General features: G+C 40.4%; 1 protein-coding gene across 1 annotated transcript in view; it reads left to right on the forward strand.

The window, feature by feature from the left end:
* Positions 1–2,517: 2,517 nt before the first annotated feature.
* LOC139558902 (mucin-3A-like) overlaps positions 2,518–16,457 on the forward strand; it is a 37,106-nt gene continuing 23,166 nt past the window's right edge. The window contains exons 1-30 of the mRNA XM_071374411.1: positions 2,518–2,540; positions 2,827–3,296; positions 7,065–7,195; positions 7,290–7,351; positions 7,505–7,605; positions 7,782–7,869; positions 8,489–8,637; positions 8,830–8,879; positions 9,056–9,117; positions 9,271–9,371; positions 9,548–9,635; positions 10,250–10,398; positions 10,591–10,640; positions 10,817–10,878; positions 11,032–11,132; positions 11,310–11,397; positions 12,012–12,160; positions 12,353–12,483; positions 12,578–12,639; positions 12,793–12,893; positions 13,070–13,157; positions 13,772–13,920; positions 14,113–14,243; positions 14,338–14,399; positions 14,553–14,653; positions 14,830–14,917; positions 15,528–15,676; positions 15,869–15,999; positions 16,094–16,155; positions 16,309–16,409. Of these exons, the coding sequence (XP_071230512.1) occupies positions 2,518–2,540; positions 2,827–3,296; positions 7,065–7,195; positions 7,290–7,351; positions 7,505–7,605; positions 7,782–7,869; positions 8,489–8,637; positions 8,830–8,879; positions 9,056–9,117; positions 9,271–9,371; positions 9,548–9,635; positions 10,250–10,398; positions 10,591–10,640; positions 10,817–10,878; positions 11,032–11,132; positions 11,310–11,397; positions 12,012–12,160; positions 12,353–12,483; positions 12,578–12,639; positions 12,793–12,893; positions 13,070–13,157; positions 13,772–13,920; positions 14,113–14,243; positions 14,338–14,399; positions 14,553–14,653; positions 14,830–14,917; positions 15,528–15,676; positions 15,869–15,999; positions 16,094–16,155; positions 16,309–16,409 (3,280 nt within the window). The remainder of the gene's footprint in view (positions 2,541–2,826; positions 3,297–7,064; positions 7,196–7,289; positions 7,352–7,504; positions 7,606–7,781; positions 7,870–8,488; positions 8,638–8,829; positions 8,880–9,055; positions 9,118–9,270; positions 9,372–9,547; positions 9,636–10,249; positions 10,399–10,590; positions 10,641–10,816; positions 10,879–11,031; positions 11,133–11,309; positions 11,398–12,011; positions 12,161–12,352; positions 12,484–12,577; positions 12,640–12,792; positions 12,894–13,069; positions 13,158–13,771; positions 13,921–14,112; positions 14,244–14,337; positions 14,400–14,552; positions 14,654–14,829; positions 14,918–15,527; positions 15,677–15,868; positions 16,000–16,093; positions 16,156–16,308; positions 16,410–16,457) is intronic.

Here is a 16,457-nt window from a genome sequence, read left to right on the forward strand (position 1 = left end):
CTGCAGCTCCTGCTACATCAACTGCTATTCCAACAACCACTGCGACTGCAGCACCTTCTACAACAACTACAACTTCAGCTCCTACGACAACCACAACAGCAACACCTACAACAACTGTAGCTCCCACGACAACTGCAGCTCCTACAACAACTTTAGCATCTACTTCAACCACAGCAGCTGCCCCTAAGACAACCACTGCAGCCCTAACTACAACAACTGCTGCTCCTAAGACCACTACAACTCCAGAACCTACTACGACAACCAATGCAGCTCCTACTACAACAACTGTAGCTTCCACGTCATCACACAGCAGCTACCTCTACGACAACCACTGCAGCTCTAACTACATCAACTGCTTCTCCAACGACCACTACCAACTCCAGCATCCTATTACAACAACCACTGCAGCTCTAACTACAACAACTGCTGCTCCAACGACCACTACAACTCCAGAACTTACCACGACAACCACTGCAGCTTCTGCTACAACAACTACTATTTTTACAACCACTGCGACTGCAGCACCTTCTACAACGACTACAACTTCAGCACCTACGACAACAACAACAGCAACACCTACAGAAACTGTAGCTCCCACGACAACTGCAGCTCCTACAACAACTTTAGCATCTACTTCAACCACTGCAGCTCCTAACTTCAACAACTACTCGCGCCTACGACCACTACAACTCCAGAACCTACTACGACAACCAGTGCAGCTCCTACTACAACAACTGCTGTTCTTACGACCACCGACTGCAGCACCTTCTACAACATCTACAACTTCAGCTCCTACGACAACCACAACAACAGCACCTACTACAACACCTGCAGATCCATCAACTGTAGCTCCCACGACCACTCCACCTGCTGTACTTACTACAACAATCACAACTACAGCTCCTGATACAACAACTGTAGCTTCTACGTCATCCACAGCAGCTGCCTCTACGACAACCACTGCAGCTCTAACAACAACAACTGCTGCTCCAACGACCACTACAACTCCAGAACCTATTACGACAACCACTGCAGCTCCTGCTACAACAACTGCTATTCTTACAACCACTGCGACTGCAGCACCTTCTACAACAACTACAACTTCAGCTCCTACGACAACCACAACAGCAACACCTACAACAACTGGAGCTCCCACGACAACTGCAGCTCCTACAACAACTTTAGCATCTACTTCAACCACAGCAGCTGTCCCTACGACAACCACTGCAGCCCTAACTACAACAACTGCTGCTCCTACGACCACTACAACTCCAGAACCTACTACGACAACCAATGCAGCTCCTACTACAACAACTGCTGTTCTTACGACCACAACGACTGCAGCACCTTCTACAACTTCAGCTCCTACGACAACCACAACAGCAACACCTACAACAACTGCAGCTCCTACAACAACTTTAGCATCTACTTCAACCACAGCAGCTGCCCCTACGACAACCACTGCAGCCCTAACATCAACAACTGCTGCTCCTATGACCACTACAACTCCAGAACCTACTACGTCAACCAGTGCAGCTCCTACTACAACAACTGCTGTTCTTACGACCACGACTGCAGCACCTTCTACAACATCTACAACTTCAGCTCCTACGACAACCACAACAACAGCCCCTACTACAACACCTGCAGTTCCTACAACTGTAGCTCCCACGACCACTCCACCTGCTGTACTTTCTACAACAATCACAACTACAGCTCCTGCTACAACAACTATAGCTTCTACATCAACCACAGCAGCTGCCTCTACGACAACCACTGCAGCTCCTGCTACAACAACTGCTATTCTTACAACCACTGCGACTGCAGCACCTTCTACAACAACTACAACGTCAGCTCCTACGACAACCACAACAGCAACACCTACAACAACTGTAGCTCCCACGACAACTGCAGCTCCTACAACAACTTTAGCATCTACTTCAACCACTGCAGCCCTAACTACAACAACTACTCCTCCTACGACAACTCCAGAACCTACTACGACAACCAGTGCAGCTCCTACTACAACAACTGCTGTTCTTACGACCACGACTGCAGCACCTTCTACAACATCTACAACTTCAGCTCCTACGACAACCACAACAACAGCACCTACTACAACACCTGCAGTTCCTACAACTGTAGCTACCACGACCACTCCACCTGCTGTACTTACTACAACAATCACAACTACAGCTCCTGCTACAACAACTGTAGCTTCTACGTCAACCACAGCAGCTGCCTCTACAACAACCACTACAGCTCCTGCTACATCAACTGCTATTCCAACAACCACTGCGACTGCAGCACCTTCTACAACTACAACTTCAGCTCCTACGACAACCACAACAGCAACACCTACAACAACTGTAGCTCCCACGACAACTGCAGCTCCTACAACAACTTTAGCATCTACTTCAACCACAGCAGCTGCCCCTACGACAACCACTGCAGCCCTAACTACAACAACTGCTGCTCCTAAGACCACTACAACTCCAGAACCTACTACGACAACCAATGCAGCTCCTACTACAACAACTGTAGCTTCCACGTCATCCACAGCAGCTACCTCTACGACAACCACTGCAGCTCTAACTACAACAACTGCTTCTCCAACGACCACTACAACTCCAGAACCTATTACAACAACCACTGCAGCTCTAACTACAACAACTGCTGCTCCAACGACCACTACAACTCCAGAACTTACCACGACAACCACTGCAGCTTCTGCTACAACAACTGCTATTCTTACAACCACTGCGACTGCAGCACCTTCTACAACAACTACAACTTCAGCTCCTACGACAACAACAACACCTACAGAAACTGTAGCTCCCACGACAACTGCAGCTCCTACAACAACTTTAGCATCTACTTCAACCACTGCAGCCCTAACTTCAACAACTACTCCGCCTACGACCACTACAACTCCAGAACCTACTACGACAACCAGTGCAGCTCCTACTACAACAACTGCTGTTCTTACGACCACGACTGCAGCACCTTCTACAACATCTACAACTTCAGCTCCTACGACAACCACAACAACAGCACCTACTACAACACCTGCAGATCCATCAACTGTAGCTACCAAGACCACTCCACCTGCTGTACTTACTACAACAATCACAACTACAGCTCCTGCTACAACAACTGTAGCTTCTACGTCAACCACAGCAGCTGCCTCTACAACAACCACTGCAGCTCCTGCTACATCAACTGCTATTCCAACAACCACTGCGACTGCAGCACCTTCTACAACTACAACTTCAGCTCCTACGACAACCACAACAGCAACACCTACAACAACTGTAGCTCCCACGACAACTGCAGCTCCTACAACAACTTTAGCATCTACTTCAACCACAGCAGCTGCCCCTACGACAACCACTGCAGCCCTAACTACAACAACTGCTGCTCCTAAGACCACTACAACTCCAGAACCTACTACGACAACCAATGCAGCTCCTACTACAACAACTGCTGTTCTTACGACCACGACTGCAGCACCTTCTACAACACCTACAACTTCAGCTCCTACGACAACCACAACAACAGCACCTACTACAACACCTGCAGTTCCTACAACTGTAGCTCCCACGACCACTCCACCTGCTGTACTTTCTACAACAATCACAACTACAGCTCCTGCTACAACAACTGTAGCTTATATTTCAACCACAGCAGCTGCCTCTACGACAACCACTGCAGCTCCTGCTACATCAACTGGTATTCCAACAACCTCTGCGACTGCAGCTCCTGCTACAACAACTGCTATTCTTTCAACCACTGCGACTGCAGCACCTTCTACAACTTCAGCTCCTACGACAACAACAACAACAGCAACACCTACAGAAACTGCAGCTCCTACAACAACTTTAGCATCTACTTCAACCACAGCAGCTGCCCCTACGACAACTACTGCAGCCCTAACTACAACAACTGCTGCTCCTACGACCACTACAACTCCAGAACCTACTACGACAACCAGTGCAGCTCCTACTACAACAACTGCTGTTCTTACGACCACGACTGCAGCACCTTCTACAACATCTACAACTTCAGCTCCTACGACAACCACAACAACGGCACCTACTACAACACCTGCAGTTCCTACAACTGTAGCTACCACGACCACTCCACCTGCTGTACTTACTACAACAATCACAACTACAGCTCCTGCTACAACAACTGTAGCTTCTACGTCAACCACAGCAGCTGCCTCTACGACAACCACTGCAGCTCCTGCTACAACAACTGCTATTCTTACAACCACTGCGACTGCAGCACCTTCTACAACAACTACAACTTCAGCTCCTACGACAACCACAACAACAACACCTACAACAACTGTAGCTCCCACGACAACTGCAGCTTCTACAACAACTTTAGCATCTACTTCAACCACAGCAGCTGCCCCTACGACAACCACTGCACCCCTAACTACAACAACTGCTGCTCCTAAGACCACTACAACTCCAGAACCTACTACGACAACCAATGCAGCTCCTACTACAACAACTGCTGTTCTTACGACCACGACTGCAGCACCTTCTACAACAACTACTTCAGCTCCTACGACAACCACAACATTAACACCTACAACAGCTCTAGCTCCCACGACAACTGCAGCTCCTACAACAACTTTAGCATCTACTTCAACCACTGCAGCCCTAACTACAACAACTACTCCTCCTACGACCACTACAACTCCAGAACCTACTACGACAACCAGTGCACCTCCTACTACAACAACTGCTGTTCTTACGACCACGACTGCAGCACCTTCTACAACATCTACAACTTCAGCTCCTACGACAACCACAACAACAGCACCTACTAGAACACCTGCAGTTCCTACAAATGTAGCTACCACGACCACTCCACCTGCTGCACTTACTACAACAATCACAACTACAGCTCCTGATACAACAACTATAGCTCCTACGTCATCCACAGCAGTTGCCTCTACGACAACCACAGCAGCTCTAACTACAACAACTGCTGCTCCAACGACCACTACAACTCCAGAACCTACCACGACAACCACTGCAGCTTCTGCTACAACAACTGCTATTCTTACAACCACTGCGACTGCAGCACCTTCTACAACAACTACAACTTCAGCTCCTACGACAACAACAACACCTACAGAAACTGTAGCTCCCACGACAACTGCAGCTCCTACAACAACTTTAGCATCTACTTCAACCACAGCAGCTGCCCCTACGACAACCACTGCAACCCTAACTACAACAACTGCTGCTCCTACGACCACTACAACTCCAGAACCTACTACGACAACCAGTGCAGCTCCTACTACAACAACTGCTGTTCTTACGACCACGACTGCAGCACCTTCTACAACATCTACAACTTCAGCTCCTACGACAACCACAACAACAGCACCTACTACAACACCTGCAGTTCCTACAAACTGTAGCTACCTACGACCACTCACACCTGCTGTACTTACTACAACAATCACAACTACAGCTCCTGACTACAACAACTGCTAGCTTCGACGTCAACCACAGCAGCTAGAACCTACTACAACAACCACTGCAGCTCCTGCTACAACAACTGCTATTCTTACAATCACTGCGACTGCAGCACCTTCTACAACAACTACAACTTCAGCTCCTACGACAACCACAACAGCAACACCTACAACAACTGTAGCTCCCACGACAACTGCAGCTCCTACAACAACTTTAGCATCTACTTCAACCACAGCGGCTGCCCCTACGACAACCACTGCAGCCCTAACTACAACAACTGCTGCTCCTAAGACCACTACAACTCCAGAACCTACTACGACAACCAATGCAGCTCCTACTACAACAACTGCTGTTCTTACGACCACGACTGCAGCACCTTCTACAACATCTACAACTTCAGCTCCTACTTCAACCACAGCAGCTGCCCCTACGACAACCACTGCAGCCCTAACTACAACAGCTGCTTCTCCTACGACCACTACAACTCCAGAACCTACTACGACAGAACCTACTCTTACGACTGCTATGACTGCTATGACTGCAGAATCTACCACGACAACCAGTGCAGCACCTTCTACAACAACTACAACAGCTATTTCTACAACAACTGTAAATCCTATGACAACAATCGTTGGTCCTACATCAATTAATACTGCAGATCCTAAAACCACCACCCCAACTGGTAGTTCTCATCCTACAACGACTACAACTGCAGCACTTACAAAAACAACCGCAATTGTACTTCCTACCTCGACAACCAGAACTGCAACTTATAACTCAACTTCTATGACATCAACTACTAGGTATGCAAGATAATTTAGTGTAATTATTTCATACAATTCAATTAACACTTTGTCAATCAAGGAACCTTTGCGACAATGAACCGTGTAAATCCATGTATATCCATGCTTGTGTCATTATATGAGTATAAATTAGCATATAATAACCCACCCAAAAAAATATTAACTCTTGAACCGTTCAAGCTAGAGAGACCGAACCAACTTTCATATGTTCAGGCTATCCTATCCTTTCCTTATCCATCAATCAATCTTTCCATCTACCTACTTTTTCCAATTATAACCAGTCACTACCATTACTACTGCGGTGACTGCCAATACTATAACTTATTTTACAACCATGAATACTTTAAGACAAGCTAGCAAGTACACACATTTTCTTTAGGAAATGTAATTTTCCATGTATTATTATTTTCTCTTAGATTCGGCACAGTGGGGGTTTTTGTTAAACTGATATTCAAGGTCAAAACACCAGTCCCCACTGAGAATGATGTCCTTGGTGCCGTCAAGAAGCAACTGTCTCCTCAATTCACGACCACTCAAACCACCTTCCAGAATGCAACTTATATCAGTGAGTTCCACAAATTAGGCTTCATGAAGACATTTATTTCCACTCTATAATATAATTTCTTAATGAGTAAACATTCAACTGCTCCTGCTATCTAAATACTTCTTGAATGTTTTTTAATGTTGTTGAAACTCCTAAATTGTAGCAGTTCATTTGATCTGTTGCTATAGTGACCATTTTTTTGTGTGCTCACAGAACTTACAGATACTTCATTTGCCATCGACCTTGGTTTCAAAATAACCAATGTAACCCAGGAGTCTCTAAGTAATAGACTCACACTCACCAATGAGACCGAACTCCAGATCCAGGATTCAATTAACAAACTAGTAAGATATACTGTACTTCTACACATAAGATACATTCATGGTCATGTTCAGGTCATGATAGTAATTGACAACTTGATGTTTTGTCCCCTTTTAGCTCCATAAGGTTCTCAGTGAACCAGACGGCAAACAGTTTCAATTTCCCATCGCCGACTTCATGTAAGTACAACGTCATATCCTTGAACCAACCCATCTTTCTCAACTGCACTCTTTAGAATTTCTGCATATTTCATTTAGCTGCTGCTTGTACAGCTAAACAGGATGAAGGGAGCATGTTTAACTCTCACACAAAACCCATTTTCACGTCCACAGTGATGATGGCACTGAAATCACGGCAAACGTGACGTATGTATACAAAGAGGAAGATGTCAACCACCCTAGTAGTTTTCTACAGGAAGTCTTAAAAGTCTCAGGTATGCTGCTTTCATTACCATACGGTTGTCATTTCTATGTTTTTTTTATGACAGTGAGTTATCAAACACCATGTAACGTGTATAATACTCAATCTCGAAAACACTTATATATCTATGTTATATGACATATTACAAGTTTATAATCCCTCTAAAATGTATTTTCATTTATTTTCTAGGTCTCCTGACCACCACTGTTGCCCCAACAACAACTACCAGCACCACACCACTTCCTACCCTTTTGACTTCAGTGACATCAACAACTAGGTAAGCAAGATCATTTATTATAATTATTTCATACAATTCAATGAACACTTTGTCAATTGAGTAACCTTTGCAACAATGAACCATGTATATCCATGCTTGTGTCGTTAACTACTGATGTTTTAATGAAAGCATCCAAAATGTTAACTTTTCTTTAGAAAAGCTCTTTGAGTACATCAATCGGTCAAAAGGCGCAATATAAATCTAATCCATTATTATTAATGTGCTTGCTGAAGGCAAGACCACTAGATTTCTTAGATACTTTTTCTAATTATTTTAACATTTTCTAAACTTTCTAAACTAAAACAATTTAATTGAGTATAAATTAGCATATAATAACCTACCAAAAATAATATTAACTCTTGAACCGTTCAAGCTAGAGAGACCGAACCAACTTTCATATGTTCAGGCTATCCTATCCTATCCTATCCTATTCTTATCCATCAATCAATCTTTCCATCTACCTACTTTTTCCAATTATAACCAGTCACTACCATTACTACTGCGGTGACTGCCAATACTATAACTTATTTTACAACCATGAATACTTTAAGACAAGCTAGCAAGTACACACATTTTCTTTAGGAAATGTAATTTTCCATGTATTATTATTTTCTCTTAGATTCGGCACAGTGGGGGTTTTTGTTCAACTGATATTCAAGGTCAAAACACCAGTCCCCACTGAGAATGATGTCCTTGGTGCCGTCAAGAAGCAACTGTCTCCTCAATTCACGACCACTCAAACCACCTTCCAGAATGCAACTTATATCAGTGAGTTCCACAAATTAGGCTTCATGAAGACATTTATTTCCACTCTATAATATAATTTCTTAATGAGTAAACATTCAACTGCTCCTGCTATCTAAATACTTCTTGAATGTTTTTTAATGTTGTTGAAACTCCTAAATTGTAGCAGTTCATTTGATCTGTTGCTATAGTGACCATTTTTTTGTGTGCTCACAGAACTTACAGATACTTCATTTGCCATCGACCTTGGTTTCAAAATAACCAATGTAACCCAGGAGTCTCTAAGTAATAGACTCACACTCACCAATGAGACCGAAACTCCAGATCCAGGATTCAATTAACAAACTAGTAAGATATACTGTACTTCTACACATAAGATACATTCATGGTCATGTTCAGGTCATGATAGTAATTGACAACTTGATGTTTTGTCCCCTTTTAGCTCCATAAGGTTCTCAGTGAACCAGACGGCAAACAGTTTCAATTTCCCATCGCCGACTTCATGTAAGTACAACGTCATATCCTTGAACCAACCCATCTTTCTCAACTGCACTCTTTAGAATTTCTGCATATTTCATTTAGCTGCTGCTTGTACAGCTAAACAGGATGAAGGGAGCATGTTTAACTCTCACACAAAACCCATTTTCACGTCCACAGTGATGATGGCACTGAAATCACGGCAAACGTGACGTATGTATACAAAGAGGAAGATGTCAACCACCCTAGTAGTTTTCTACAGGAAGTCTTAAAAGTCTCAGGTATGCTGCTTTCATTACCATACGGTTGTCATTTCTATGTTTTTTTTATGACAGTGAGTTATCAAACACCATGTAACGTGTATAATACTCAATCTCGAAAACACTTATATATCTATGTTATATGACATATTACAAGTTTATAATCCCTCTAAAATGTATTTTCATTTATTTTCTAGGTCTCCTGACCACCACTGTTGCCCCAACAACAACTACCAGCACCACACCACTTCCTACCCTTTTGACTTCAGTGACATCAACAACTAGGTAAGCAAGATCATTTATTATAATTATTTCATACAATTCAATGAACACTTTGTCAATTGAGTAACCTTTGCAACAATGAACCATGTATATCCATGCTTGTGTCGTTAACTACTGATGTTTTAATGAAAGCATCCAAAATGTTAACTTTTCTTTAGAAAAGCTCTTTGAGTACATCAATCGGTTAAAAGGCGCAATATAAATCTAATCCATTATTATTAATGTGCTTGCTGAAGGCAAGACCACTAGATTTCTTAGATACTTTTTCTAATTATTTTAACATTTTCTAAACTTTCTAAACTAAAACAATTTAATTGAGTATAAATTAGCATATAATAACCTACCAAAAATAATATTAACTCTTGAACCGTTCAAGCTAGAGAGACCGAACCAACTTTCATATGTTCAGGCTATCCTATCCTATCCTATTCTTATCCATCAATCAATCTTTCCATCTACCTACTTTTTCCAATTATAACCAGTCACTACCATTACTACTGCGGTGACTGCCAATACTATAACTTATTTTACAACCATGAATACTTTAAGACAAGCTAGCAAGTACACACATTTTCTTTAGGAAATGTAATTTTCCATGTATTATTATTTTCTCTTAGATTCGGCACAGTGGGGGTTTTTGTTAAACTGATATTCAAGGTCAAAACACCAGTCCCCACTGAGAATGATGTCCTTGGTGCCGTCAAGAATCAACTGTCTCCTCAATTCACGACCACTCAAACCACCTTCCAGAATGCAACTTATATCAGTGAGTTCCACAAATTAGGCTTCATGAAGACATTTATTTCCACTCTATAATATAATTTCTTAATGAGTAAACATTCAACTGCTCCTGCTATCTAAATACTTCTTGAATGTTTTTTAATGTTGTTGAAACTCCTAAATTGTAGCAGTTCATTTGATCTGTTGCTATAGTGACCATTTTTTTGTGTGCTCACAGAACTTACAGATACTTCATTTGCCATCGACCTTGGTTTCAAAATAACCAATGTAACCCAGGAGTCTCTAAGTAATAGACTCACACTCACCAATGAGACCGAAACTCCAGATCCAGGATTCAATTAACAAACTAGTAAGATATACTGTACTTCTACACATAAGATACATTCATGGTCATGTTCAGGTCATGATAGTAATTGACAACTTGATGTTTTGTCCCCTTTTAGCTCCATAAGGTTCTCAGTGAACCAGACGGCAAACAGTTTCAATTTCCCATCGCCGAATTCATGTAAGTACAACGTCATAACCTTGAACCAACCCATCTTTCTGAACTGCACTCTTTAGAATTTCTGCAGATTTCATTTAGCTGCTGCTTGTACAGCTAAACAGGATGAAGGGAGCATGTTTAACTCTCACACAAAACCCATTTTCACATCCACAGTGATGATGGCACTGAAATCACGGCAAACGTGACGTATGAATACAAAGAGGAAGATGTCAACCACCCTAGTAGTTTTCTACAGGAAGTCTTAAAAGTCTCAGGTATGCTGCTTTCGTTACCATACGGTTGTCTTTTCTATGTTTTTCTTTATGACAGTGAGTTATCAAACACCATGTAACGTGTATAATACTCAATCTCGAAAACACTTATATATCTATGTTATATGAAATATTACAAGTTTATAATCCCTCTAAAATGTATTTTCATTTATTTTCTAGGTCTCCTGACCACCACTGTTGCCCCAACAACAACTACCAGCACCACACCACTTCCTACCCTTTTGACTTCAGTGACATCAACAACTAGGTAAGCAACATCATTTATTATAATTATTTCATACAATTCAATTAACACCTTGTCAATCAAGGAACCTTTGCAACAATGAACCATGTATATTCATGCTTGTGTCGTTAACTACTGATGTTTTAATAAAAGCATCCAAAACATCAACCTTTCTTTAGAAAAGCTCTTTGAATACATCAATCGGTCAAAAGGCGCAATATAAATCTAATCCATTATTATTAATGTGCTTGCTGAAGGCAAGACCACGAGATTTCTTAGATACTTTTTCTAATTATTTTAACATTTTCTAAACTTTCTAAACTAAAACAATTTAATTGAGTATAAATTAGCATATAATAACCTACCAAAAATAATATTAACTCTTGAACCGTTCAAGCTAGAGAGACCGAACCAACTTTCATATGTTCAGGCTATCCTATCCTATCCTATTCTTATCCATCAATCAATCTTTCCATCTACCTACTTTTTCCAATTATAACCAGTCACTACCATTACTACTGCGGTGACTGCCAATACTATAACTTATTTTACAACCATGAATACTTTAAGACAAGCTAGCAAGTACACACATTTTCTTTAGGAAATGTAATTTTCCATGTATTATTATTTTCTCTTAGATTCGGCACAGTGGGGGTTTTTGTTAAACTGATATTCAAGGTCAAAACACCAGTCCCCACTGAGAATGATGTCCTTGGTGCCGTCAAGAAGCAACTGTCTCCTCAATTCACGACCACTCAAACCACCTTCCAGAATGCAACTTATATCAGTGAGTTCCACAAATTAGGCTTCATGAAGACATTTATTTCCACTCTATAATATAATTTCTTAATGAGTAAACATTCAACTGCTCCTGCTATCTAAATACTTCTTGAATGTTTTTTAATGTTGTTGAAACTCCTAAATTGTAGCAGTTCATTTGATCTGTTGCTATAGTGACCATTTTTTTGTGTGCTCACAGAACTTACAGATACTTCATTTGCCATCGACCTTGGTTTCAAAATAACCAATGTAACCCAGGAGTCTCTAAGTAATAGACTCACACTCACCAATGAGACCAAACTCCAGATCCAGGATTCAATTAACAAACTAGTAAGATATACTGTACTTCTACACATAAGATACATTCATGGTCATGTTCAGGTCATGATAGTAATTGACAACTTGATGTTTTGTCCCCTTTTAGCTCCATAAGGTTCTCAGTGAACCAGACGGCAAACAGTTTCAATTTCCCATCGCCGACTTCATGTAAGTACAACGTCATATCCTTGAACCAACCCATCTTTCTCAACTGCACTCTTTAGAATTTCTGCATATTTCATTTAGCTGCTGCTTGTACAGCTAAACAGGATGAAGGGAGCATGTTTAACTCTCACACAAAACCCATTTTCACGTCCACAGTGATGATGGCACTGAAATCACGGCAAACGTGACGTATGTATACAAAGAGGAAGATGTCAACCACCCTAGTAGTTTTCTACAGGAAGTCTTAAAAGTCTCAGGTATGCTGCTTTCATTACCATACGGTTGTCATTTCTATGTTTTTTTTATGACAGTGAGTTATCAAACACCATGTAACGTGTATAATACTCAATCTCGAAAACACTTATATATCTATGTTATATGACATATTACAAGTTTATAATCCCTCTAAAATGTATTTTCATTTATTTTCTAGGTCTCCTGACCACCACTGTTGCCCCAACAACAACTACCAGCACCACACCACTTCCTACCCTTTTGACTTCAGTGACATCAACAACTAGGTAAGCAAGATCATTTATTATAATTATTTCATACAATTCAATGAACACTTTGTCAATTGAGTAACCTTTGCAACAATGAACCATGTATATCCATGCTTGTGTCGTTAACTACTGATGTTTTAATGAAAGCATCCAAAATGTTAACTTTTCTTTAGAAAAGCTCTTTGAGTACATCAATCGGTCAAAAGGCGCAATATAAATCTAATCCATTATTATTAATGTGCTTGCTGAAGGCAAGACCACTAGATTTCTTAGATACTTTTTCTAATTATTTTAACATTTTCTAAACTTTCTAAACTAAAACAATTTAATTGAGTATAAATTAGCATATAATAACCTACCAAAAATAATATTAACTCTTGAACCGTTCAAGCTAGAGAGACCGAACCAACTTTCATATGTTCAGGCTATCCTATCCTATCCTATTCTTATCCATCAATCAATCTTTCCATCTACCTACTTTTTCCAATTATAACCAGTCACTACCATTACTACTGCGGTGACTGCCAATACTATAACTTATTTTACAACCATGAATACTTTAAGACAAGCTAGCAAGTACACACATTTTCTTTAGGAAATGTAATTTTCCATGTATTATTATTTTCTCTTAGATTCGGCACAGTGGGGGTTTTTGTTAAACTGATATTCAAGGTCAAAACACCAGTCCCCACTGAGAATGATGTCCTTGGTGCCGTCAAGAAGCAACTGTCTCCTCAATTCACGACCACTCAAACCACCTTCCAGAATGCAACTTATATCAGTGAGTTCCACAAATTAGGCTTCATGAAGACATTTATTTCCACTCTATAATATAATTTCTTAATGAGTAAACATTCAACTGCTCCTGCTATCTAAATACTTCTTGAATGTTTTTTAATGTTGTTGAAACTCCTAAATTGTAGCAGTTCATTTGATCTGTTGCTATAGTGACCATTTTTTTGTGTGCTCACAGAACTTACAGATACTTCATTTGCCATCGACCTTGGTTTCAAAATAACCAATGTAACCCAGGAGTCTCTAAGTAATAGACTCACACTCACCAATGAGACCAAACTCCAGATCCAGGATTCAATTAACAAACTAGTAAGATATACTGTACTTCTACACATAAGATACATTCATGGTCATGTTCAGGTCATGATAGTAATTGACAACTTGATGTTTTGTCCCCTTTTAGCTCCATAAGGTTCTCAGTGAACCAGACGGCAAACAGTTTCAATTTCCCATCGCCGACTTCATGTAAGTACAACGTCATATCCTTGAACCAACCCATCTTTCTCAACTGCACTCTTTAGAATTTCTGCATATTTCATTTAGCTGCTGCTTGTACAGCTAAACAGGATGAAGGGAGCATGTTTAACTCTCACACAAAACCCATTTTCACGTCCACAGTGATGATGGCACTGAAATCACGGCAAACGTGACGTATGTATACAAAGAGGAAGATGTCAACCACCCTAGTAGTTTTCTACAGGAAGTCTTAAAAGTCTCAGGTATGCTGCTTTCATTACCATACGGTTGTCATTTCTATGTTTTTTTTATGACAGTGAGTTATCAAACACCATGTAACGTGTATAATACTCAATCTCGAAAACACTTATATATCTATGTTATATGACATATTACAAGTTTATAATCCCTCTAAAATGTATTTTCATTTATTTTCTAGGTCTCCTGACCACCACTGTTGCCCCAACAACAACTACCAGCACCACACCACTTCCTACCCTTTTGACTTCAGTGACATCAACAACTAGGTAAGCAAGATCATTTATTATAATTATTTCATACAATTCAATGAACACTTTGTCAATTGAGTAACCTTTGCAACAATGAACCATGTATATCCATGCTTGTGTCGTTAACTACTGATGTTTTAATGAAAGCATCCAAAATGTTAACTTTTCTTTAGAAAAGCTCTTTGAGTACATCAATCGGTCAAAAGGCGCAATATAAATCTAATCCATTATTATTAATGTGCTTGCTGAAGGCAAGACCACTAGATTTCTTAGATACTTTTTCTAATTATTTTAACATTTTCTAAACTTTCTAAACTAAAACAATTTAATTGAGTATAAATTAGCATATAATAACCTAGCAAAAATAATATTAACTCTTGAACCGTTCAAGCTAGAGAGACCGAACCAACTTTCATATGTTCAGGCTATCCTATCCTTTCCTATATCCATCAATCAATCTTTCCATCTACCTACTTTTTCCAATTATAACCAGTCACTACCATTACTACTGCGGTGACTGCCAATACTATAACTTATTTTACAACCATGAATACTTTAAGACAAGCTAGCAAGTACACACATTTTCTTTAGGAAATGTAATTTTCCATGTATTATTATTTTCTCTTAGATTCGGCACAGTGGGGGTTTTTGTAAAACTGATATTCAAGGTCAAAACACCAGTCCCCACTGAGGATGATGTCCTTGGTGCCGTCAAGAAGCAATTGTCTCCTCAATTCACGACCACTCAAACCACCTTCCAGAATGCAACTTATATCAGTGAGTTCCACAAATTAGGCTTCATGAAGACATTTATTTCCACTCTATAATATAATTTCTTAATAAGTAAACATTCAACTGCTCCTGCTATCTAAATACTTCTTGAATGTTTTGTAATGTTGTTGAAACTCCTAAATTGTAGCAGTTCATTTGATCTGTTGCTATAGTGACAATTTTTTTGTGTGCTCACAGAACTTACAGATACTTCATTTGCCATCGACCTTGGTTTCAAAATAACCAATGTAACCCAGGAGTCTCTAAGTAATAGACTCACACTCACCAATGAGACCAAACTCCAGATCCAGGATTCAATTAACAAACTAGTAAGATATACTGTACTTCTACACATAAGATACATTCATGGTCATGTTCAGGTCATGATAGTAGTTGACAACTTGATGTTTTGTCCCCTTTTAGCTCCATAAGGTTCTCAGTGAACCAGACGGCAAACAGTTTCAATTTCCCATCGCCGACTTCATGTAAGTACAACGTCATATCCTTGAACCAACCCATCTTTCTCAACTGCACTCTTTAGAATTTCTGCATATTTCATTTAGCTGCTGCTTGTACAGCTAAACAGGATGAAGGGAGCATGTTTAACTCTCACACAAAACCCATTTTCACGTCCACAGTGATGATGGCACTGAAATCACGGCAAACGTGACGTATGTATACAAAGAGGAAGATGTCAACCACCCTAGTAGTTTTCTACAGGAAGTCTTAAAAGTCTCAGGTATGCTGCTTTCATTACCATACGGTTGTCATTTCTATGTTTTTTTTA

This window comes from Salvelinus alpinus, chromosome 29 (assembly GCF_045679555.1).
Source record: "Salvelinus alpinus chromosome 29, SLU_Salpinus.1, whole genome shotgun sequence".
NCBI classification, from domain to species: domain Eukaryota; kingdom Metazoa; phylum Chordata; class Actinopteri; order Salmoniformes; family Salmonidae; genus Salvelinus; species Salvelinus alpinus.